The sequence below is a fragment of the Hemitrygon akajei genome, chromosome 21 (assembly GCF_048418815.1).
Source record: "Hemitrygon akajei chromosome 21, sHemAka1.3, whole genome shotgun sequence".
In the NCBI taxonomy this organism is placed as follows: Eukaryota; Metazoa; Chordata; class Chondrichthyes; order Myliobatiformes; family Dasyatidae; genus Hemitrygon; species Hemitrygon akajei.
The window spans coordinates 33383828-33408955 of NC_133144.1; the positions used below are offsets into that span (position 1 = coordinate 33383828).

The 25128-nt window shown below is 44.2% G+C and overlaps 1 protein-coding gene across 2 annotated transcripts in view; it reads left to right on the plus strand.

Annotated features, from left to right (window-relative positions):
* The window catches only part of pdlim1 (PDZ and LIM domain 1 (elfin)), an 85189-nt gene that overhangs the window by 54773 nt on the left and 5288 nt on the right, over positions 1 to 25128 (plus strand). Inside the window, exons 4-5 of one of the 2 annotated variants that reach the window (XM_073025168.1) lie at positions 15826 to 15896; positions 18528 to 18833. In XM_073025168.1, coding sequence (XP_072881269.1) covers positions 15826 to 15896; positions 18528 to 18833 — 377 coding nt within the window. Of the gene's footprint in view, positions 1 to 15136; positions 15334 to 15825; positions 15897 to 18527; positions 18834 to 25128 lie in introns of both variants that reach the window. The other variant, XM_073025169.1, reaches the window with a different exon arrangement.

A 25128-nucleotide genomic window follows, 5' to 3' on the forward strand; every position in this document is an offset into this window, starting at 1 on the left:
AGCTATGCCTGCCTTTTTGTCGGCTATGTGGAACAATCTATGTTCCAAGCCTACACCAGTATCCGTCCTCCTCTTTTCTTGCGTTATATCGACGACTGCATCGGTGCTGATTCCTGCACGCATGCTGAGCTCGTCAACTTCATTAACTTCGCCTCCAACTTTCACCCACCCTCAAATTCACCTGGTCTATGTCCGACACCTCCCTCCCCTTTCTAGATCTTTCTGTTTCTATCTCTGGAGACAGCCTATCCACCGACGTCTACTACAAACCTACTAACTCCCACAGCTACCTAGACTATTCCTCCTCCCACCCTGTCTCCTGTAAAAATGCTATCCCTTTCTCTCAATTCCTCCACCTCTGCCGCATCTGCTCTCAGGATGAGGCCTTTCATTCTAGGACAAAGGAGATGTCTTCCTTTTTTAAAGAAAGGGGCTTCCCTTCGTCCACTATCAACTCTGCCCTCCATCGCGTCTCCTGTATTTCACGCACCTCTGCCCTCACCCCATCCCCCTGCCAGCCCACCAGGGATAGAGTCCCCCTGGTCCTCACCTATCACCCTACCAGCCTACAGATCCAACGCATAATCCTCCGTAACTTCCGCCACCTCCTACGTGATCCCACCACCAGCCACATCTTCCCCTCCCCCCCACTCTCGGCTTTCCGCAAGGATTGCTCCCTACGCGACTCCCTTGTCCATTCATCCCCCCCATCCCTCCCCATGGACCTCCCTCCGGGCACTCATCCCTGCAAACGGAAGAAGTGCTACACCTGCCCCCACACTTCTTCCCTCACCACCATCCCAGGCCCCAGACAGTCCTTTCAGGTGAGGCACCACTTCACCTGCGAGTCAACTGGGGTGATATACTGTATCCGGTCCTCCCGATGTGGCCATTTATACATTGGGGAGACCTACCGCAGACTGGGAGACCGTTTCACCGAACACCAACGCTCAGTCCTTCAGCAGTGGCGGGATTTCCCTGTGGCCACACACTTCAATTCCACAGACCACTCCCACTCCGACATGTCTGTCCATGGCCTCCTCTACCGTCAAGATGAGGCCGCACGCAGGTCAATGGAGCAATACCTTATCTCCCACCTGGGTAGCCTCCTACCTGCCGGCATGAACATCCAATTCACAGACCTCCGTTGATATCCCTGCCTCCCCCTCTTACCCCCATCCCTATCTATTATTTCAGTCTGGTTCTCTTTCTCTCTCTTTTTTCCCCCCTCACTATAATCTCCCCCCAGCCCTACCTTTCTTTCTCTTTCTCTTCCCATAATTCTCCACCTTCCCCCAGCCCATTTCCCTCCAACCTATCACTTCCTAGCTCTCTACTTTATCCCTCCCCCCACTTCTTATCCCCCCCCTTGACCATCCCATGTTACTTCACTCCTGATGAAGGGTTTCGGCCTGAAACGTCGTCACTACCTCCTCCCATAGATGCTGTCTGGCCTGCTGAGTTCTGCCAGCATTTTGAGTTTTTACTCATTCTCCTTTGTCTAATCTGCCAGCTATTTCCTCAAAGAATTCCAACAGATTTGACAGGCAAGATTTCCCCTTACCAAACCATGCTGACTTTGGCCTATTTTAGCATGCACCTCCGAGTACCCCAAAACCTTAATAACAGACCCCAGCATTTTCCCATTATGGGCTAACTGGCCTGTAATTTCCTTTCTTCTGCCTCCCTCCCTTCTTAAAGAGTGAAGCGACATTTGCAATTTTCCAGTTCTCTGGAATCATTCCGGAGTCGAGTGATTCTTGAAAGATCATTACTTATGCTGCCACAATCTCTTTTACTACCTCTTTCAGACCCCTGGGGTGTGGTCCATTTGGTCCATGTCACACTACAATGAATACAATTGGCCTCTTATGATTTACATTCACTGTAGAAACAATTTAGTAGATTTCCTTACTTTGAGATACTTGTTTCCTCCTTGAACAATACGTTGATGAAGTGCTTGCAATGCTGTTTCACAGGGCCCAACCCTTTGTGCTCTATAATGCCAGACCGTCGACTGTGGTCCTTTGCAACAGAGCCGTTTCAGTACATTCCCTGGGTGCTTCAGATTAATTTAGCATCCAAAGAACGTACAGGTTACTAGGTTAATTGGTTACTGCAAATAACCAGCAAGAGTAGAGGGTGTTTGGATGATTAGGAGGTTTAGGGGAGATTTAAAAGGAGAGGGAGAGTAGTTACAAGGAAAGAAAGTGAGGGGCAAACACGAGGAAATCTGCAGATGCTGGAAATTCAAGCAACACATTCAAAATGCTGGTGGAACGCAGCAGGCCAGGCAGCATCTATAGGCAGAAGTACTGTCGACGTTTCGGGCCGAGACCCTTCGTCAGGACTAACTGAAAGAAAAGGTAGTAAGAGATTTGAAAGTGGGAGGGGGAGGGGAGATCCGAAATGTTAGGAGAAGACTGGAGGGGGAGGGATGAAGCTAAGAGCTGGAAAGGTGATTGGCAAAAGGGATACAGAGCTGGAGAAGGGAAAGGATCATGGGATAGGAGGCCTAGTGAGAAAGAAAGTGGGAGGGGAGCACCAGAGGGAGATGGACAGCCGGCAAGGAGTTATTGTGAGGGACAGAGAGGGAAAGTGAGGGGTGTTGTATTGTTGGTAGATCTAGCAAAAATTTAATAAATTAAATATATATGCCAGATCAATTCCTCAGGCAACTCCTTGTTGGGATGATTTGCCTCATGAGGTAACTGATGATTCATATGCAAGTAACAGACGGTGCAACTTGGTGGTTGGAATCTTTCCTTCTCCTTCCACACTTGCCCTTGGCCTCCTGGTGTAGAAGCTTGGGGCTTCATGCCTTTCTGAACACTTCTCCATCAGTCTGAGTGCTGTAAGCCTAATGACTGCGATAAGTATGTGACATTTGAAGCTTTCAGGTTTCTGGGAATATTGTCTTTGTCTGGGAATCACTTGCTGGAATGATGTTTAGAGTAGAGTTCTAGCTTTGGAGTCTGGTATCAATTAGTGGCTGATGTGGCCTGTGTTGGGAACTCTAGTCTCGAAGAGAACCTGGTAGTGTCTTACACATCCTGCTACAGGAATTAGAGAATTTTGCAGCACTTTGTTGGTGATAACTCTAAAGTATATTGAGGTTTTTGCTGTAGGTTGGCACATGGAGAGGATAGGGCACAAAGCCAAGCCCTCCAGCCATCATATTTATACTGACCACCAAGTACTGAACTATCCTGATCCCATTTACTGGTACTTGGATTGTTGCCCGTCATGCCTTGGAGATTGAAATGCTCACCCAGATTCTTCTTAAATCTTGTAGGGGTGCCTAACTCCACCTTATTCTCAGACAGTGTGTTCCAAATTCCATCAATCTAGGGGAAAGATGCTGTATTTTCCTAGAGGCCTTCTAAACATTTTACCCCTTGGATAAATGAGTAGCGCTTTCCTTGCGGGGTCTTCTATTCTTTCACTTTTAATCATCCTAAAGAACATTAGGAAAACAGATCCATACTCTACACAAGCCTCCATACACCCTTCTCACCTGAGCAACAGGTCATTTATTTCTTTCTTCTATCACACTTGCTTAACTTCCCCTCACGCATCAGTTTTGTGTAGTTCAGTTTGCTCCTGATAAGAGCAAATTTTGCAGTTTCGTCCACACTTGGGTCGAGATGGGTTTTTTCTTCCTTCCTCAGTGCTTTCATTGCTAACTACTTTACTTTTCACAATGTTTTGATCTGCCTACAGTGGCACAATCAAAATCAGGTTTGTTATCACTGACTTCAGTTGTGAAACCGGCTGTTTTGTGGCAGCAGCATGTTGCAAGGCATAAAAATCACCATGTTACAATAAATAGTGTAGAAGAGGAATAGTAGAGTAGACTTTTTGGGTTCATGGACCATTCAGAAATCTGATAGCAGAGGGAAAGAAACTGTTCCTAACGTATTCAGTGTGGGTCTTCAAGCTTCTGTACTTCCTCCCTGATGGTAGTAATGAGATGAGACTTATCCTGAATGGTGAGGGAGCTTAATACCTCTTGGCGCACCAGCTTTTAAAGATGTCCTCAATGGTGGGGAGGATTGTGCCCTTGATGGAGCTGACTAAGTCTTCAACCCACAGCAACCTCTTTTGATTCTGGGCATTGGAGCCTCCAGACCAGATGGTGTTGCATACAGTCAGAATGTTCTCCATTGTATATCTGTAGAAATGTGACAGCTTTTGGTGAATACTAAATTTCTGCAAATTTGTAATGAAGTATAGCGGCTGACGTGTCTTCTTCGTGATTGCATCAATGTGTTGGCCCAGCTTAGATCCTCTGAGATGTTGACACCCAGGAACTTGAAGCCGCTCACCCTCTCCACTCCTGAACCTTCTTTGAGGACTGGTATGTGTTCTACTAAGTTCCCCTTCCTGAAAGCCACAGTCAATTCCTCGATCTTACTGGTGTTGAATATGAGATTGTTTTTGTGACACCACTCAACTAGTTGATCTGTCTCACTCCTGTATGCTTTCTCGTTGACATCTGAGATTCTTCTGACACAGTGGTGACCTCTTTGCTGTCTTCACCCTATCAACTCTATCATGATCTTTAAGTCAACTGGAGCTGAGAGCCCCAGCATGCTGAGTCTTTGCAGACTGAAGTTTTGGGTATCCTGCACTCTTTTTTTAGTCCTCCTTCTAAGATGCGGATCAGAACAGCTCACATCACTGCACGTCCACTCTAACTGCAGTTCTACTGAAGTTCTTAGCTTTTAGGACCTCCTGCCTTCCTGTCCAGTGGTGAAGCCCAGTATTCCATCTAGTTTCTTCTGGGTCACCTGGTTTGCTGCCACATCCCAAAGTTGTGTCAGGAGACTGGAGGGAACATCATGTGAATGAAAATAAGCATCTCTTAGTGAATAGCTTACAGAGAAATAAATGGGGCAAGTGGAATTGCTCTGTGAGCCAACTTTAGTTCGTCTATGTTGTAAGGAAATAAATACCGCAAGCATCTGTCTATCCCTCGAACTGCAAAACAACAAATTTCACGAAATACGTCAGTGATAGTAAACCTAAGTCTGATTCTGCTTAACCCTTTCTCTACATTTTCTAAAATCATTCACAGGTCCATCCAAATGTATTTTAGTACAGACACTGTAGTTCGTAATTCTGAACCAATGGTATCGACTGCACTCCCCTGTTTATAATTTATAGTGTGTCTGTACATCTGAAAGCATGCAAAAGAGATTCACCAGATGTTGCCTGAAAGGAGGACTTATAAGGAGAAGTTGGATAAACTGTAACATAGGAAGCTTAGGGGTGATTTTATAGAGGTTTATAAAATTATGAGGGCATAAATAAGGGAGATGGTCAGAATATTTTTCCTAGGGCAGGAGAATCTAAAACTAGAGGGTACAGGTTTCAGAGGAGTGGAGAGAAATTTCAAGATCTGAGGGGCAAGTTTTTCACACGGAGGATAGGTTGGTAATTTGGAACGAGCTGCCGGGGAAAGTGGTGAATGCAGACACAATATTTAAAAGGAATTAGATAGGGGAATGAGGGCATATGTGATTAGTGTGGATAGGCACCATGGTTGTCATGGATGAGATGGGCTGAAGGGCCTTTTTGTGCTATGATGGGCTTGAGATATAAAGAAGTGGTGAGGATTCTTCTGTACAGTGATGTTCGATACTACCTGGAGTAGTTAGGTTTGGATGGTGGACCATAGAGAAAAAAGTGCTGATATACAAAAACAATACCAGCATTTAAAGGGCAAAATCACAGGTCAGATTAACTTTCCTTAGGATTTTATTTTAGCGAGAAAGAGGATGAGATCATGAAAATTTTCTGGTTGGAGAGATCCAAGGAAGCCAAGAGACCCCAAATAAGAGTGAACTTGGAGCATCTTTCACATAAAGGATGGCAGTCAAGTCAGGCTTTCAAACTGGTGAGAAAACGATTAGGTGAGGTGTGGGGTCCTCGTTGAGTAGAATGGAGTGGAGGAGAGGAATGGCCCACCAGAGGCTGGCCAGTCTCTGGAAGCACCAGTGCTTGCTCTTTAAATTCATCACTGTGCTTAGCTGCTGCTCAGGAATAAGGCTTCATTATAGCCACTACCTTTTGACAAGAGCAATGCTTTTTGTATTTTTTTTTCAAAAAGGCAATAGCTTTTGTCTTCCGGCAAGGAAGATGAGGTCATGATGAAGGCTTTTGCAATACAACAATGAATGTGAATTTTGTAATGTTCTGTCACATCCTCAAAATTCTGAATGGTTGCCAGCTACACAGTATCTTGGATCAGATACAGGCAGGAGCAACCAAGCATTAACCTACAGTCTCTTTGCTTTTTTGCACTAACTTTGGGAATTGATCTGATAGTTTGGTGTTCCCGTGTTAGAGCAGCAGTGAATAGGTCTCCCCCGGGGTTATGTGTTTACATGTCCCCATGGGTAGGGTCTCAATTTTACCCCATCCACAGAGTGACGCACTTGCACTGAGGCACCCCACAGCATCCCACTGTTTCCGGGCCTTGAGTTTTGCTAGTCAAGGTTATTGGACAATTACACAGCTCCTGGATGAATCCACACTTAAGGCGTTCCCAGACCTGAGCACAGGAGGCAGGGTATAACGGGGATGAAGTTGGTTAGTGAATTTGACATGGGGATGTGATCTGTCTCGGCTGTTTCAACAGCGACTGTGTGCCTTTATGCTCAAGTATAGCTTCCTGCTTTATCACTCATTTGTCCAAGTGGCCACACTCCATCTTCGTGGTGCATGTGATGTCTCTTTGCCTGTTCTCATGCTTGTAGTGAGGAGCACGGTGTGTGTGCACGTGTGCTCCTACCTGCCGTAGATGTGGGAAGGAATCCAGTTTGGATGGGTGTAATAAGCATGCATAATGTCCACATACATATGCATTTTGAATATATTTGCTGATTAATTGGAGAGGTGAATGCATGGAAATTTGTGGCTGCACTCCCTAGCCCCTCTGCCTGCATATGACTACGTGCCTGTCTGTGCACTTGTGTGTATGTATTTAAAGTTCAGTTTCCAATGTTTAAGGAAACATTACTGAGTTTCCTTGTCAGACTTGGTTGTTTACCTTTTGTTTTGAAATGGTTTCCTTGGAAATATGACGAGGTTGTACATAGGTGTGATCTGGAACTGTGCTTAGAGGCATAGGCAATACTGATATTGTCAGCTTAAGACATGTGACGAGAGATTTTATGAGGAGCAGCTACAAGGGCTTGGCGCTGTATGTTTGTGTAATTGCCTTTGTTACTGCTGCGTTAGCAGAGGTTTGCGGATAAGGAGGCTGAGGGTTGTCCTGAGAGAAGTGTATAGGATTATGAGAGGCATAGATGGGGTCAATAGTCAAAATTTTTCTCACGTGGTATATGTAGCAAAAGCAAGAGGGAGAGAGGAGGTATTTTAGAGGGGACCTCAGAGGTAATTTTTTTTTACACAGAGTGCTTGATATTTAGAATGTGCTGACAGATTAGGCAATGGAGTTATGGAATTTGATAGAATCAATATATTTATGAAGCACTTAAACAGGCGAGGCATAGAAAGATACAAATCTAAACAGGATCAGGTTTATTTTCACTGAATTATAACATGAAAATTGTTCTTTTGTGGTGGTAGCACAGTACAAGGAGATAAAAATGAATATAAATCACAAAATAAGTAAAACAGGGGATCTCTCCCAATCTTCTCTTGACAATAACACTGTCCTCAACAATAATGGGCCATGAAGACACCTTGCAAAGGATAGAAACCTTCTTTTATCCAAGAACCACCACTCTGCAAAGGCAGCTATCGACAAAATTAATATAGAGCATTAATGCACAGCACAGATCCTTCACCCCCTGATGTTGTGCCTACATTTTAACCTAGTCTAAGTGCAGTCTAGCTCTTCCTTCCTATATAGCCGTCTGCCTTTAATATCATCCATGTGGCAAAGAGTTTCTTTAAATTGTCTCTATCGCCACCCTTGGCAGCACTTACCACTCTCTGAGTTTTTTAAAAAAAACTAACTCCTGACATCCCCTTGTACTTTCCTCCAATCACCTTAAAATTAAGCTGCCTTTTATTAGCCATTCTGCACTGGGAAAACGTCTGGCTATCAACTTGATCTATTTCTGCTTATTACCTTGTGCAGCTCTCTCAAGTCTCTGCTCATCCTCCTTCGGTCTGAAGAGAAAAGCCCTTGCTTGCTTAGCCTATCCACTCTCTAATCCGAGCAGCATCCTGGCAAATCTCCTCCGCACCCTCCACATCCTGTTTAGTGACTAGAACGAAACACAGTACTCTAAGTGAGGTCTAGCCCAGAGTTTTGTAGAGCTGCAACATTACCCCATAGCTCTGACTAATGTCTGCCAGCATATTTCTTAACAACCCTGTGAACTTGCAGACAGACAGACATACTTTATTGATCCCGAGGGAAATAGGGTTTTGTTACAGCCGCACCAACCAAGAATAGTGTAGAAATATAGCAATATAAAACCATAAATAATTAAATAATAATAAGTTAATCATGCCAAGTGGAAATAAGTCCAGGAAAAGCCGATTGGCTCAGGGTGTCTGACCCTCCGAGGGAGGAGTTGTAAAGTTTGATGGCCACAGGCAGGAATGACTTCCTACGACGCTCAGTGCTGCATCTTGGTGGAATGAGTCTCTGGCTGAACATACTCCTGTGCCTAACCAGTACATTATGGAGTGGATGGGAGTCATTGTCCAAGATGGCATGCAACTTGGACAGTATCCTCTTTTCAGACACCACCGTCAGAGAGTCCAGTTCCACCCCCATGACATCACCGGCCTTACGAATGAGTTTGTTGATTCTGTTGGTGTCTGGTACACTCAGCCTGCTGCCCCAGCACACAACAGCAAACATGATAGCACTGGCCACCACAGACTCGTAGAACATCCTCAGCATCGTCTGGCAGATGTTAAAGGACCTCAGTCTCCTCAGGAAATAGAGACGGCTCTGACCGTTCTTGTAGACAGCCTCAGTGTTCTTTGACCAGTCCAGTTTATTGTCCATTCATATCCCCAGGTATTTGTAATCATCCACCATGTCCACACTGACCCCTTGGATGGAAACAGGGGTCACCGGTGCCTTAGCCCTCCTCAGGTCCACCACCAGCTCCTTAGTCTTTTTCACATTAAGCTGCAGATGATTCTGCTCACACCATGTGACAAAGGTTCCCACCGTAGCCCTGTACTCAGCCTCATCTCCCTTGCTGATGCATCCAACTATGGCAGAGTCATCAGAAAACTTCTGAAGATGGCAAGACTCTGTGCAGTAGTTGAAGTCCGAGGTGTAGATGGTGAAGAGAAAGGGAGACAGGACAGTCCCCTGTGGAGCCCCAGTGCTGCTGACCACTCTGTCTGACACACAGTGTTGCAAGCGCACGTACTGTGGTCTGCCAGTCAGGTAATCAATAATCCATGACACCAGGGAAGCATCCACCTGCATCACTGTCAGCTTCTCACCCAGCAGAGCAGGGTGGATGGTGTTGAACGCACTGGAGAAGTCAAAAAACATGACCCTCACAGTGCTCGCCGGCTTGTCCAGGTGGGCATAGACACGGTTCAGCAGGTAGACGATGGCATCCTCAACTCCTAGTCGGGGCATGGCAACTTTGAGGGATCTATGGATGTGGATCCCAAGATCCCTCTGTTCCTCAACTCTGCTAAAAATCCTCCCATTAATCCCATACTCTCCCTTCAAATTTGATCTTCCAACGTGAATCACTTTACACTCTTCTGTGTTGAACTCCATCTGCCATTTCTCAGCCCAGCTCTGCATCCTGCCAAGTCCCACTGTATCCTACAGCAGTATTCTATGCTATCCACAACTCCACCAACACTTGCGTTATCCACAAACTTAATAACCCACCCTTCCACTTCCTCATCCAAGTCAGTTATAAAATTCACAAGAAGCGGGGGTCCCAGAATAAATCCCTGCAGAACAGCACTGGTCACTGACCTCCAGGTAGAATGCACTCCATTACAACCACCCTCTGGCTTCTTTGGGCAAGTTAGTTCTGAATCCACAGAGCCAAGCTTCCCTGGATCCCATGCCTCCTGACTTTCTGAATGAGGGAACATTATCAAACGCCTTACTAAAATCCATATGCACCACTTCCACTGCTCTACTGTCATCAATGTACTTTGTCACAACTTCAGGGAACTCAAAGCCATGCTGATCAGACATTGCTTCTCCAAATGCTTGTAAATCCTGTCTCTAAGAATCCTCTCCAATACTTTGCCCACCACTGAAGTAAGATTTATTTCAAGGTGCAGCACTTTAAGTGAGAGGCTTCCAGCCCCAGCCTCTGCTTGTTAATTAACAAAATACTGTACAGTTTTCCATGCATTCTGGCTCCCGAGCGCCACCTGGTGACTCCTATTGAGTTGTGCAGGTGGAACTGGGTTTATTGCTCCTCCAAACAGTTCAGCAAAAACTCTTTTGTGGTAAAGCAACACCAGCTCTTCAAGAAGCTGCTTAGAGGCTACATAGAATTTGTCCACTTTAAGTCCAACTTCAGATTCTAATCTGCAATAATTACTGTTTGTTTCTGCTTCTGAGTTGTGGTTTGCAGACAAACTGCACGTTCACTTGCTGATGTCTCAGCGGCTAACCACTTTACTAATGTTGCAGAGACAGATAGGAAAGTTAGTTATGATAAGGGTGTTATAGGCCAAAGAATGATATAGAGAGGTTCAGTGAGTGGGTTGGTACCTGGCAGTGGGGCATGCAAATATGTCCATTTTGGCAGAAAAATAAGAATTCTTTGGTGAGAGACTGCGGAGCTGTAAGATGTGGAGAGATCTAGATAATCCAGTGTATGATTTGGAAAAGGCCAATGTGCAAGAACAGTGAGAAATTCGGATCACGGACAAAACGCGCATTAGGGAATAGAAGGAAATGTATGCCAGGAATAGAAAATTGAGATTGAACTTGTCCTTTGAGCTTTATAGGGGATGTCGGGAGAACTTGGGAAAGAAATTTTGGAGGACAAAAAGTGGCTCTGAAGATCAAAGAGAATCTCAAGACCTTTTTAAGTATGTTAGAAATAAGAGGGTAGCCAAGGAAAGCAAATTGCCATGGAGACAAAAGAGATCATCTTTACGTGGGGCTAGGGGATAAGATACTGAGGGATTGTGAATGCTGAGGGCCAGAGCTCACTGGTTTAAAGTAAGCAGTCACCCATTTAAGACAGTTGAGCTTGTGGAACACTTCCTCAAACGGTGGTAAAACCAGAGGTAGATAGCAAGGAGGTGAATAAGGTCAGTGCTACGTCTGAACAGTCCTGATCTGATTAAATAATGGTTCAGGCTTGAGGAGTCAAGCGGCCAACTCCTGCTCTGGATTTGTGTGTCGGTATGAATGCCACAATGTGAAAGCATGTTGACGGCAGTCTGTCACATGACCCGACCCCTCGTCACAGAAAGCAGGCTGATGTCCTGAAGGACTTTGATAGTAGCACTGACAATGTAGAAGGCTGGAGGATCAGAAGTTGGAAGAAGATTAAAGGATATTTCTTGGCACGTAGCTGTTCTATTTTTGCCTCTTCATGGCACACAAATTACAGAAATCGGTTTCCAAATCTTAATAATGTGTAAGAAAGCAATAAGAAAAAATGTTTGTTCCGTTATTCCTTTAAATACAAGACTAGTAATTCTGATTCAGTTTGTGTGTGTGTGTTTTATTCCCACAAATACATAACCTCTGGTGATCCAACAAGTACTTGGGACATCCCCCTTAACTCTTGTTCTTCGTTGATCTTGATCCCTTATCATCTCTCTCATTCTGGTATTCAACAGTTTTTTTTCATACACAATTTACAGAGCTATGAGTATGTGACTGTCATTCTGAGAATTGTTACTCTTCCTCCTTGTGTCCATGGTACTGAGCCTCTCCTACTACAGGCCTCAAATCCCATTGTGCTCTCTGCTCTGACATCATCACCCCTGAAGCCTTTCCTCCATGTTTAATTTCCTATGGTCACACTTTGGCCCCAACACCTCCTGTGAACTTTATATTCATTGCCTCCATTGCTGACAAGTCCTGGTTCCAATAACCACCTTGTATCCCTTATCACCATGTCCCACTGCTCTCTCTCCCAGCCTCAGCTCCATCTGTCCCTTTCTTTTTGAAATGCTTCCCAAGCCAAATACAAAGTCTACTTTAAGTTGCCTGCGTTCTCCATGAAAACATTTGCAACTGTTGACCTGTTTGTTTGCTCAACTGGTTTCCTTCAAGTTTAATGGCTTTGCCCCAGAAATTCCTCTTGTCTCTCCCCTTCTCTTGCTGATCCCTGATTTATTCTTTGTCTTCACGCCCTCCTGTCTAAAATGTTCTTGCTTTGGATACATTCAAACGTACAAATGTGGGTGATGGTACATCTTCACCTCATATCATCCATAGTTCCCTCTAACAAATCTGCTCATCAATCCAGGATTATCCTCACAAGTACAGGTGACTGTTGCCCAATTTTCTCCCACTATCATTACTGACTTTTCTTACAACCAGCCTTCCCGTTTGCTCCATTTCCCAGTCATACACATTTTCCTCAACTACCAATATCCCCTTGATCTCCATTCAAGATTTGCATGGTGCTCATGGATGACTTTACCCCTTTTATTTTGTTGACATTGATGTGAAACCCTTCTCCTTTGGTATCATTCTCTGCATTTCCTAGCCCTTGAAACATACTTTCCTTAAGTTTTTTTTCTCACTTTCCTTTACATTCTCTCCCATTTACATTGTGCCTTCACCACACCCATTTATCCATCCAGTCACATCAACCTATCCACACCATTTCACCTGCCTTAGCCATTTGCCAGCTGCCTCTGAGATCACAGGTATTGTCTCTTCTCTTTCAAATTCACCACCATCGCTTCCCTCTGTATATGATCCAGCAGTGAATCCCTGTCCTTGCAGTCCTCACTTCTACCTCCTGTTCCCTTCCGGAGATTTGCTGAATCTCTCCGGCAGGTGTCTGAGTCTCTGCAGATACAGCATTGGCCATGTCCCCTCACTCTCAAGTGTTCCCTTTCCTTCCGTAGCCTCTAAGCCATTGCCTGGCACAGTGGACCCAATCCTCATTGTGTCAGCATTTACCCGAAGAATCTCAGCCATACCTTCTGTCCCATGTTCCTCCGTCTCTTCCATGAGCTACGTGCTTCAGCAGATTTCCCCACAGCTAGGGAAGTACGTCTGTCACTCTCTCTTCACTTTATACTGCTGGTCTCTCAGTCCGCTGTCCACAGGGTGATTTGGCGTTTGCGGCTGGTGAATCTGTTGTCACCTGCTTCGCCTCCTATCCTCCACCCTCAGTAAGTCTCAGCTGACCTGCTGATCACGTCCAATCTTACTCCAGGTCACGCTTCTTGCTCGCTCCTGGCTGGGATACTCTCACTTTGTTTCCTTCCACATTGGATTTCTGATCCTCCTCGTTGTCGCTTTGTGATGGTTTTATTATTTCTGCACTTACCTTTGGCCACTTATACCCAGAGTACTGCAGTCTCTACCTCTCCCCAACTTTAAGACACCCCACCTTGTCGACCATGGTTTTGATCTTCCTGTCTTTGCTTTTGTGTGTTCTTTGCTCTTTTGTGAAATTATTGTGTTTTAGCCACTATGCACATGGGATTTGCTGTAAACAGTAAGTTAATGTAGCTTTCACAAACCTGTTCTTTGCTGTGTATAGTGAGTTTATTGTTGGTTTACAGATCACTGACCTGCTTTAGCACTTACCTGGAATGAAGGGTACTGTATGAACATCGGTATTAGGGATGTGTAATCACTGTTGGTACCCTGTTAATGACAGTAAACAAGGCAGCTGTTCACCCTCCTACTCCACTAACCTTCCAGCCTCCATCTGCGGCTGGTATTGGTGAGGAGATCCAGGGATTGTTCCAGAAGTCTTTGAGGGTAACTCTAAGCTAACCTTTCCACTGGGGAAACTGGCAGGATTGAATCCCCGGCTGCTTTCCCAACACCTCCAGGTTAAGCCACCGGAGCAGAGGAGGGAGTATCAAGCAGCAAGTAAAAACCATCCTTTCCACAGAATATATGTTGAAATTCGTCCCTTTCTGAGGGAGGTTATTGTGTTGGTGGGCAGCTCTTTGGAAGAGCTGACCACGTAGATCCATGTTTCTTTCCTGTCGATCCCTGGCAAATTCCATTTTATTTGCTCTTTGAGTAATGGAGCAATAGAACGTGGATACCGGCCCTTTGACTCAACCAGTTCATCCCGACCATGGTGCCCACTAAGCTAGTCCCAATTTCCTGCTTTTGGCCCATATCCCTCTAAGGCAGGCATTCCCAACCTGGCCCCATGGCTTATGGTATTGATCCATAGCATTAAAAAGGTTGGGAACCCCGGTTCCCTGCCACTCCGTGTACCATCCAAGTGCTGTTTAAATTCTACCGTTCTACTTGCATCAATAAATTCTCTGTCAGCGTTTACTCTCCACCCTCTGCAAGGAAAAGTTGCTTTTCATCTTTGCCCCTTTTAAACCTTTTGCCTCCCCACCCTAATCTTTAAAGCGGCATTGCGGTGTAGTGGTTAGCAGAACAATTTACGGTACAGGCAAACCGGATTCAATTCCCAGCACTGCCTGTAACAGGTTTGTATGTTCTTCCCGTGACCTGGTGCTCCGGTTTCCTCCTACAGTCCAAAAGCTTACCAGTTGGTAGGCTAATTGGTCATTGTAAATTGTCCCATGATTAGGCTAGGATTAAATCGGGGGATTGCTGGATGGCGTAGCTCGAAGGGCCGGAAAGAGTTACTCCACGCTGTATTTCAACAAACAAATAAATAAATCTAATATTGGACTCCCTTCCTTTGGGGAATAAACTGCTAACATCCACTTGCAACATAATCTTCCAATCCCTGTACTCAGTGTTATGATAGATGAAGGCAAGCATATTAAACATTGTTTTCTACATTCTGTCTACCTGTGACACCGCTTTCAACAAACTACGCACTTGTAGTCTACAACATAAGTAATTTTACTACTATGGTGAAAGACAGAAGCCCCAGTGATTGGTAACAGTGAATGCACATCCCTAATGTTGTAGGTTTTGTAGTGCATGTTACTTGGCTGTCACCTCACGCGTGCATGTAGCCATATCTCTTTGTCCTTTTGACCTTGCATGCAGGAGGTTAAGCACATAGGAAGTGCTCATAACCGGAGCGCTAAGCCATTCTGTGCCACAGCCACGTCCAACTCATCTCCCAAAGTCATAACCTCACAGTACAACAGCCCAGCTGGCCTCTATTCTGCAGCCAAGGTGGAGGAAGTCAACAGTGCCCTCGACTCCAAGGTGGCTTCCAGCAATGCTGAGCCAAGCAAGACGTAAGTACCACATAACACTGGTGTTCCCCCGTGGGAGCCTGTGCCAAAATCAAATCTCGGCTTTGCGTTCAATGTTGATTGCTTACATGTTCTCTCTGCCCTTGTAATTGTGCATTTCCAGTTTCTCAGGGATCTGTTATTCAAAAGAATCAAGAGTCAATCTGAATTGGTATGAGATAACTCTGTGTAGGGGTTAGCCCCGGATTGACCAGAACCTCAAGGAGAATCTCTGTCCGACAGGGCAGTGAGAAGAGAAGGGCTTACGATCAGCGGACTTGCTGGGAAGTATTTCATCCTCTGTCTGATTCACTCATAACTTAAAAAAAACTCTCTGAGCTTTCTCTTCGCAGGTTCTTCTGTTGGAGCCAGGCTTCCTGCACAAGCACAACTTGTGGCCGAAGTTGGACTTGCTTAACTTAAATTGATGTGCCAACTTTATGAAGGGTGAACAAGCTGTAACTTCGCTGTCTGTGTTTGTGCTTCCTTCTTCAGAGACCAGCTCAGTTTCAGCGCGCATTCAGTCTAGCAAATCCATCCGTTAGACGCACGTCCAGTGGCGGCAGGTGCACATTGTTGTTTTACCTCAGCTCAGTAAATATGACGAGGTGTCACAGTCCTGAAGCTAATGAGAAAGCATAATTTCAGGGCAAGTTTATAGTCTGTATTACCAGTTCAGAGCCCTGCTCACTGATAAAATGTGAGTCTATTATCTAGGTTAGCCAGAACTTTCCTTCTGGATTGTCTCCATCCATCCAGGCAATGCAGATCCCAGATTTCAGCAACATAGGCAAACTTTAGATCCATCTTTCCTTAGATAGTTGGATCTATAGAAGCCTCATTGATCTTGTGTGTCCTAATCTTCTTATTATTTATTCTTCTTATTAATAAGAATCTTATTTAATATATTATTAAATTCAATAATAAGAATTAATTTAATAATTGAATACGAATGCATAATTGCATATCAGACACAAAGTTATCACTTGATGCTATTAGGAGTTTCTTTGACTGTCTTTGAAGACTTAGGCTGCATTGTCTTGCTTCTTAAATACATTGTTGTCACTAGGATTTCTGTTCTGGTGGATCTAGATTAGACATAACAAAACAGAGGGATGTCATAGAGGTGGCTATGTGTGACATTGTTCCACCTGGGAGTAGGGAAGATAGGGATGTTGATCGGTGCAGGTCATGAACTGTATAACACTTGGGTGCAGCCTTACTAGGCACAGGTCTGTTTACTACAGAACATTGGGATACATTATTGGTGGAGATAATTGTCTCCCAATATAACACTGGAATATAGTACTGGCTGATGTACAGTACTGGCTCCTTTAGAGCACTGTGGTACAGAATGTGTGAGACAGACCTGTCACTGTGGAGCTTTGTGTACAGTATGAATGGAGATGAGTCTTTTGGGGTACAGTGCTAGTTGAGAGAGGTCAGTTACTCGGTATCACTGGGGTACAGTACTGGTCGGGACAGACCCCTTCACAGTTGTAGCACCGGGATGAAGGCTTGGTAGGCCCAGTTTTTTACAGAATGGAATTGAGATATGTTGATGGGACTTACCTATCACTGTTCTAATGGGGTACAAAGCTAGCAGGTACAGATTTATCACTGTAGCCATGGTGAGATAGTGGTGTGTGATGTATAACACCAGGGTATATTATTGATAATGGGTGAAATTTAAGGATTTGGCTTAACAACAACGTAAGCAAATACAGTGAGTTCCGGTTAATGGGGTCAATGGTTAATTGGGGTACAGCTCTTAAGGAACAAAACCCAGTTGAGAAAATAACCAGGATTCCCTCTGTTTATTTGGGATACCATGTCGCTTAATTAAGGACCTCCATCACCCAGGACATGCCTTCTTCTCATTGCTACAACCAAGGAGAAGATACAGGAGGAGCCTGAAGACAAACTCTTGGCATTTCAGGAACAGCTTCTTCCCCTCTGCCATCATAATGGACAGTAAACCCATGAACACTACCTCAGTATTTTTTCCTCTCTTTTTTCACTACTTATTTGATGCACTTATTGATATTTAAAATTTTTATTACTATGTATTGCAACGTACTGCTGCCACAAAACAAAAAACTTTCACGACGTGTATGCCAGTGATATTAACCTAATTCGGGTTCATTGGGACAGAAGACTGCTACTGAAGTTTCTAACTAGATTCAGTCATCTGCACTAGTGTGGCTGTCAAACACTACACTGTGCTCAGTGTGAACAGTTTTTAAACAGCATCAGTTATGAGTGCTTGTGTTAAAAAAAAAGTAGTGATTTTTGTCACTGATAGTTGGCAAGAAATAAGCAGTAAGATAATTTAGAATCATTTTACTCACTTCAGTTTCAGGCATTCAGGCTTGGAGATGCCATAAACAGCCAGGAGTGAAATGAAGTGATTTCACTACCTTAACAAGTTGGGAACTATGAAGAATTTGAAGGTATCAACAATCATTTTGAATGTTACAATGAAAATGAAGATTTGGAAGATGCAATCGTCGAAAGCATTGGATAAAGGCAATCCACTATCTGCACTAGGTGTCGGCGCCAATTTTGTTCATTTTTACAGCCAGTCAGAAGAACATGGCAGCATAGATTGAATGAACTCCTGCATTGATAACTAGCTACAGTTTTATAGTACTATGGTAGTATTGTTAGTGTTCTAATTTGTTCTATACTTCATTTAAATACCTAATTAGTTACTCCGTTAAATGGTATTTTGTCTGTTTTATACGTTTTAACTAGTTCCATGAAACTTCGTCTAATTGGGGCAGCTGCTTAACAAAGCCAAAATGTACTTGTCCCAATGTGTCCCAATTAACCGGAATCCACTGTAGATGGATTGCTTATTGTCCTTGCATTAGTTACTGGAAAACCAGAAAAATCTCTTGGTTATCAGCTAGGAAGCGGTTGGATGAGGGTTGGGAAATGGAGCCCAATAATAGGGTATTATTAGATATTATAGATAAGGTATATAGAAGCCCAACAGAGGGATATTCTCTCTGTCCACCAATATACCTGGTGACAACAGTGTTTATTGTGTATTGTGAACGTTGCTGACTCTTGAATCCTTACTGAGGTCTCTGACAGTGTCTTTCTTTCCCCATCATCATGCCATTGCTTGCTTTTCTAAAATCATTCCTCTCCTCTCTTTCCTAATTCTTAAAATTAATCCTGCGCTCTAGCCCACTCTCTCCTACTGGGTTCTTTCGAGCTCCTCTTGCCACTGTATATGCTCCAACTTTCTCTTGCTCGCCATCAGCTTTCCGCAGGAGGCACAGTACCTCCTCCATCCCAAGCCAACTCCGGGTCGGACCCGAGGAGCTGAAGGAAGCTGCCCAGTACTGTCCAGCAGGTCCAGTGGAGGTGGAGGTGCCAGGGCTTCGAGTGGTTCACACTCAGTTTAATTCTCCTCTGCAACTTTATTCTCAGCAAAATATTATGGACAGTTTGCAGGGACAGATCTCAACAATAAGTCCCACTGCTGGCAGGTAACAAGCCCTTTTTTACTGTGCTGTGTGTTTCATGGGTGCCGGGTTGTGGTTTTGCTGCACACTTGCACGTCACTTTGGGCTGATTTCCTGCACGCATTTTGGTCTGGGCTGTTTGGACCCGGCTGGTTCTATTTGCCGTTGAAGGCTTGAGTGGCAGCTTTATGTCAATATTTTTATAAAGGCCCCAACCTACCACTCCACCCCTTCCCCATCACCCTCACCTAGGATAATAAAAGACCATGGCCTGTTGGTTTGTGCTGGGTTTTGTGCTTCACATGTCCCTTCTTCCACCTCTGTTCATAAACCCTGCCAGCTTATCATTCCTTTTCTTTTTCTCTCCGATTCTTGCCCCCATTTTCCCTTCATTCAATACTGTTCACCCCCTCTCACTTCCACAGTAGAGGGAAGTTCCCAACTTGGGATCCACAAACCCCTTGCTAAAAGGTAATGGTCCATGGCATAAAAATGGTTGGGAACCCTTGGTATACAATGAGGTTCTTCAATGTCCTGACTCTGCACCAACTAGCAACACTCATTTATACAAATCCTATGTTAATTCATTTTCTCTTACTCTCATCTGGAACCAATCCACAACTCTTTTCCAACACATTTAGTGAATGAAATCTCCTAGTTGACATTCCCAGGGTTTCTGGAGATCACAGCACTAAAGAAATTAAAACTGAAAATGGAGTACAGACTGTAAAGTGGGGATGGATTTTTTTTTTAACCAGAATGTGAAGCCAAGCTCACCGAGATCAGATTACTCCAATATGGCACCAACCAGCAAAGTGCAGGTTCAACATCCAGCAAGCTCATTTTGATATCTTGTGTGGGACAGTCCCTACGATACCTCAGCTTGCCTTTAGACAATGCTAACATCATCAGACCCTTCAGTCTACCACTGATCTGTGTGTGAGTGTATTCATCAGTGGGCAATAAAAAGATATGAGGAGCAAACATGCTGAAGGAAAGTACTGGTGTTGATGTCTGAACATCCAGGTCTTGACACTATGTACATGCATGGCTTCCTGTAACACTAGGCTCTACAAGGCAGCATGTCTACTGTCCCTAGATCTTACTGGACACAGAACTTTTTCGAAAACCTCCAATGATGGCAGAGAAATGGCTGGTTGTGCACTCTGTTTAGAAATGTCATTGAGCTGCTCCATATTCTTGGATTGGAGGTCCAAACCATTTCAGGTCTAGGCTGAGGTAGAGAGGGACAAATGGGGTTAAGCTGAGTCCCCTACCACTGACTGCTGTTGCTGAAGGCAGTTACTGGGCCTTTTCTCCTGCGCAACATGTTCTTTGAACGAAGATGTGCCATCAACTATGGGAGAAGGGGAGAGAGGGACAGGGAAAGAACGTCGAACCTGGATGGAAGAAAATGCAATGCTCCTAGCCTCATTGAGTCAGACGGTGAGAAAGAGAGAGGAACCAGGCCATCTGCTACCAATCCCTTCAGTACACCACTTTTCACAGGTTTCCTGTCAGAAAAAAACACCTATCAACACTACTCTCTGCCTCTAATACTAAACCAGTTGTGGATCCATTTCACCCATATACTGCAGATTGCTTTTGCCTTAATCTTCAGGTCCAGCTGACCATGCAGTACATTATCAATACCATATGCTTCATTCATATACTTACTATCTACCACCTTGCTTACCAACTTGAAGAAAAGCAAACAGATTTGTGAGTCTCATCTATAAACTAGGGTGATTTACAGCGGCCAATTACTCTTCCAGCCTTCACGTCTTTGGAATGTGGAGAAAAATCAGATCAGCCAAGGGAATTCTTGGCCACAAAATATATACACATTTCCCACAGATGTCACCCAAGGTCAAGATTGAACCTGGATCTTTGGTGCTGTGGGGTATGCGAAACTATGCCACTTTGCACCCAGAATTATCAATTACATCACATCAACAAGTTTCTGTTTAATAGAGTTCCAATGCATTTTAGTGGCATTTGGCTCTTGCCATTCTTTTTGGGCCTCCCCATCACTCTTTGACATCTTATTGCTCCTTTGTTGCTCAGGTGTTAACTAACTCCTTACAATCCTCTCATCTGCGCATTTCAGCTACTTCCTGCAGCCAGCCGCTATCTGCTGGTTGCATTGAACTACATTGACATTTCCCCAAATTTTGAGAAAGATGTATTTTTTTTAAAAAAAACTATCATTTAGAATGACCAGCCCTTTTAGAGGCAGAGTTTGAGCCATGTAGATCCTCCCAACTGCAGGTAGAAGAGGCATTTCAGCCCAATTAAGTCTTGCAGCAGAATGGCGTCCATCTCAAAAAGCATAATGCAGATGGAGGAAATCTGAAACAAAACAGAAAATATTGGAAGTACTCAGCAAGTCAGGCTGTGGAGAAAGAAACATCATTAATATTTCAGGCTGATGACTTTCCCTCAGAGAAATCTAACTCTGCCTCCCGCAGAATTTTTTTCCATCTGTTCCTTATCTTGGCCATGATTCCTCCACAGTCAGTTTGGACTGCATAGACAAATGGCTATTCGCCCTTTATGTTTGAGTCAGCTCTTTTAAAAACCTGACCCTAGCTCCCAATCTTTTTCATTAGACCCACAAGCACTTCCCTTCTAGTGTATGTTCCTTTTAGCTACCACTAACTTTTCTCCCAATGGATTCCGATCATAGGGACTTTCTGTATGAAAACTTTAATGATCTAATTCTTTGGCAATTATCTTAAAGATGTGCTTATTGTCAAATATCATCTCTGAACTCCAAGTCCTCCCTTTTGAGCTTGTCAAATGTATTGGAACATTAGGTATTGTGTACTGAAAGTCTTGTAATTTACACATCTTCAAGTCATCCCAAAACACCAAGGCTTGAAAATGCTGCTGAAGATTGTTTACAAATCTTTGAACCACTCTGACTCTGCCTGCTCACACAACCAAGGCTGAACTTAAGCTGACTGTTTGCAGCAGGTTAGCGCTCACTGGTCTTAAGGAAAGTTGCTGTTTTACTGAACACTGCACATAGCAGGTAAATAATGTTAAAGCACAATGCTAGGCTGCTGTAGTAGAGCTCGTTTACAGGTAGCATTGGGTGAGCTTAGTCTGCAAAGATTTCTGACATACCTAACCTTTTGGAGTGTAGTGAGGTGGGGATGGAATCATTAACAACTTGTGCTAGACTCCTGAACAGAGGGAGCTCTTTTTCCCAGCATTAATTTGGGATATACCCCAGGTTGCTGAGAGAGGCAAGAGATGAGAATGCTGGGGCCTTGACCAAGATCTTCATGTCGCCTTTATAGGCAAGGTCCCAGAGAACATTGACAGGATGCAGAGCTGAGCTGAGAAGTAGCAGATGGAGTTCAACTTGGAAAGTGTGTTGGCGCGTGGCCAAGTGGTTAAGGCGTTGGTCTAGTGAAGGTCACTAGTTCGAGCCTCAGCTAAGGCGGCATGTTGTGTCCTTGAGCAAGGCACTTAAACACACATTGCTCTGTGACGACACCGGTGCCAAGCTGTATTGGCCCTTGCCCTTCCCTTGGACAATTCATCGGTGGCATGGAGGGGAGACTTGCTGGTCTCCCATACAATCCTGCCCAGGCCTGCACTCTGGAAACTTCCCAAGGTGCAAATCCATGGATGCCTATATATGGTGATTCACTTGGGAAGGTTGAATTTGAAGGCAGGACACAGGGTTAATGGCAGGATTCTTAACAGTGTGGGAGAAACAGAGGGATCTTGGGGTCGATATGCATAGATCCCTCAAAGTTGCTATGGGGGATTAAATTCAGGAGCTGCGAGGTAATGCTGCCAGGTCTATAAACCTGGTTAAACCACTCTTGAAATATTGTTTTCAGTTCTGTTTGCCTCATAATTGAAAGGATGTGGAAGCTTTAGAGACAATGTAGAGGAAATTTACCAGGAGACTGCCTGGATTAGAGAGTATGTTTTATGACGATTACATCTTTTGTGATAAGATTATGAGAGGCATAGACAGAGGAGACAGACAGTATCTTTTTCCAAGGGTGGACATGTGTAATACCAGAGGGCATGCATTTATGGTGAGAGGGGTAATTTCAAAGGAGATGTGAGGGGCAAGTTTTTTTACACAGAGAGTGGTGGGTGCCTGAGATGGTGGTAGAGGGAAAAACATTAGAGACTTCCAAAAGACATTTAGACAGAGACATGAATGAGGGAGGAATGGAAGGATATGGACATTGTGTCAGCAGAAGAGATTTGATAGCTATTTGATTAGTAATTTAATTGGTTTGGTACAACATTGTGGGCCCAAGGCTCTGATCTTGTGCTGTCCTGTTCTACCAGGATAGGTTGACCATGATAGTGATTTTCTCTTTTGAGTGAAGGAGGATGAGAAGTGACTTGATAGAGTTCTACAAGATAAGAGGCATAGATCGAGTCGTTAGTCAGAAACTTCTTCCCAGGGCAGAAATGGCTGATGCGAGGGAGTATAACTTTAAGGAGCTTGGAGGAAAGTATACAGGGAATGTCAGATGTAAGTTTTTTTTTACACAGAGAGTGATGAGTATGTGGAACATACTGCTAGGGATAGTAGTAGAGGCAGATATAGCATGTTGACACCCAATGACTTTTTCCCAGGGCGGAAATGACTAATACCAGGGAGAATAATTTTAAGATGATCAGAGGAAATCATGGCAAGGATTTCAGAGGTAAGTTTTTACACAGAGGGTGGTGGCTGCATGAACGGCCTGTCAGTGGTGGTGGTAGAAGCAGATACATTTAAGAATCTCTTCGATAGGTACATGGATAATAGAAATAGAGGGCTATGTAGGAGGGAAGGGTTAGTTTGATCTTAGTTGTTGCCTTGGCACAGCATTGTGGGCCAAATGGGCTTGTACAGTGCTGTGGTGTTCTGTGTTTTAAATGTGAGGTTTTGCACTTACTGAAAGGGAACAGTAAAACAGCTAATGGCAGAACTCGTAACAGCATTGATGTGCAGAGAGATCTTAGATTCCAAGTCCATAGCTCCCTGAGTAGCTGCTCAGGTTTGATAAGGAGGTAAAGAAGATACAGTACAGGTATATGACAGGCTCACCTTTCTTAGTGGAGAAAGCACTGAGTTCAACACTTGGGAAGCTATGTTCCGTTTTATTAAATATTGGTTAGGCCACATCTGGAGTATTGCATTTCATTCTGGTCACTCCATTATCGGAAGGATGCACAGACTTTGGAGAGGGCACAGAAGAGTGGGTGCTGCCTGGATTAGAGAGCATGTGCAAAGACAAACTTTTTTCTCTATTTTCCTCCAGAGCGACCGAAGCTGAGGGAAAATCTAATAGTTTATAAGGGTATGAGAGGCATGACTATAGACAGTTTGTGTTATTTTACCCAGGGTTGAAATGTCTAATAATAGAGATATTTAAAGTGAGAGGGGGTAAGTTCAAAGGAGAGTGGTGGGTGGCTGAATTGCGCTGTCAGGTGTTAGTAGTGGCGGATATGATAACAGTGTTTAAGAGGCTTGTAGATGGGCACATAAATGTTAAGAAAATGAAAGGATATGAACAAAATGTAGGAAGAAGGGATCAGTTTAATGAGGCATTCATTACTAGTTTAATTAGTTTGGCACATCCTGGGCCAAAGGGCCTTTTGGCTCTGTGTCCCGCTCGATGTTCAATGAACGTCCTGCAGCGTGAGGCATGTGCAGTTCAAGGAACACTGAAACCCAAAAAGCACAGTCTCCAGCAAAGCTGCAGCAGCAGATGGGCGTTGATGTTCATTGGGGCTCTGGACAGTCAGGGCATTTGACTGCTCGTCCCAAAAGAAAGGCAGTGAATTCCCAGCCAGTGGGTATACGAGGGATGGTAAGAAAGAAGATTGGCTGGAGAGTTTCCATCTTGCTGCATCCTAGTGAATAAGCTTGTGAGCTTGGTTCACGTTGGCCATTCCATAAGCATACAGAAATGCTGTCACTTGTGGTGGAAGGGTGGTGTTCTTGGTATCCATAACCAAGGGCAAATGTGTGTGAAACAGGTAATTATCATGATGATGACATGCAACTAGAGATGGACATAAGGGATTAGGACAGTAGGGTCTGCTAGTTACAATCTATATAAGAGGGATCCAGTGTAATGTTTCCAAATTCATTGATAAAAATTCTGTTGAAAAAGGAAGTACCTTGCGGAGGACGCACTGTTTGCGCAGGGATATCAATGGGTTAAGTGAGCGGTCAAAAAGGTGTCACGTGGAGCATAATGTGGATCAAGACTAGCTTATGTATCCTGCAAGACTGGAAAAAGCAGAATATTGTTCAATTGATGCTAAACTTTTCAGTTGGTGT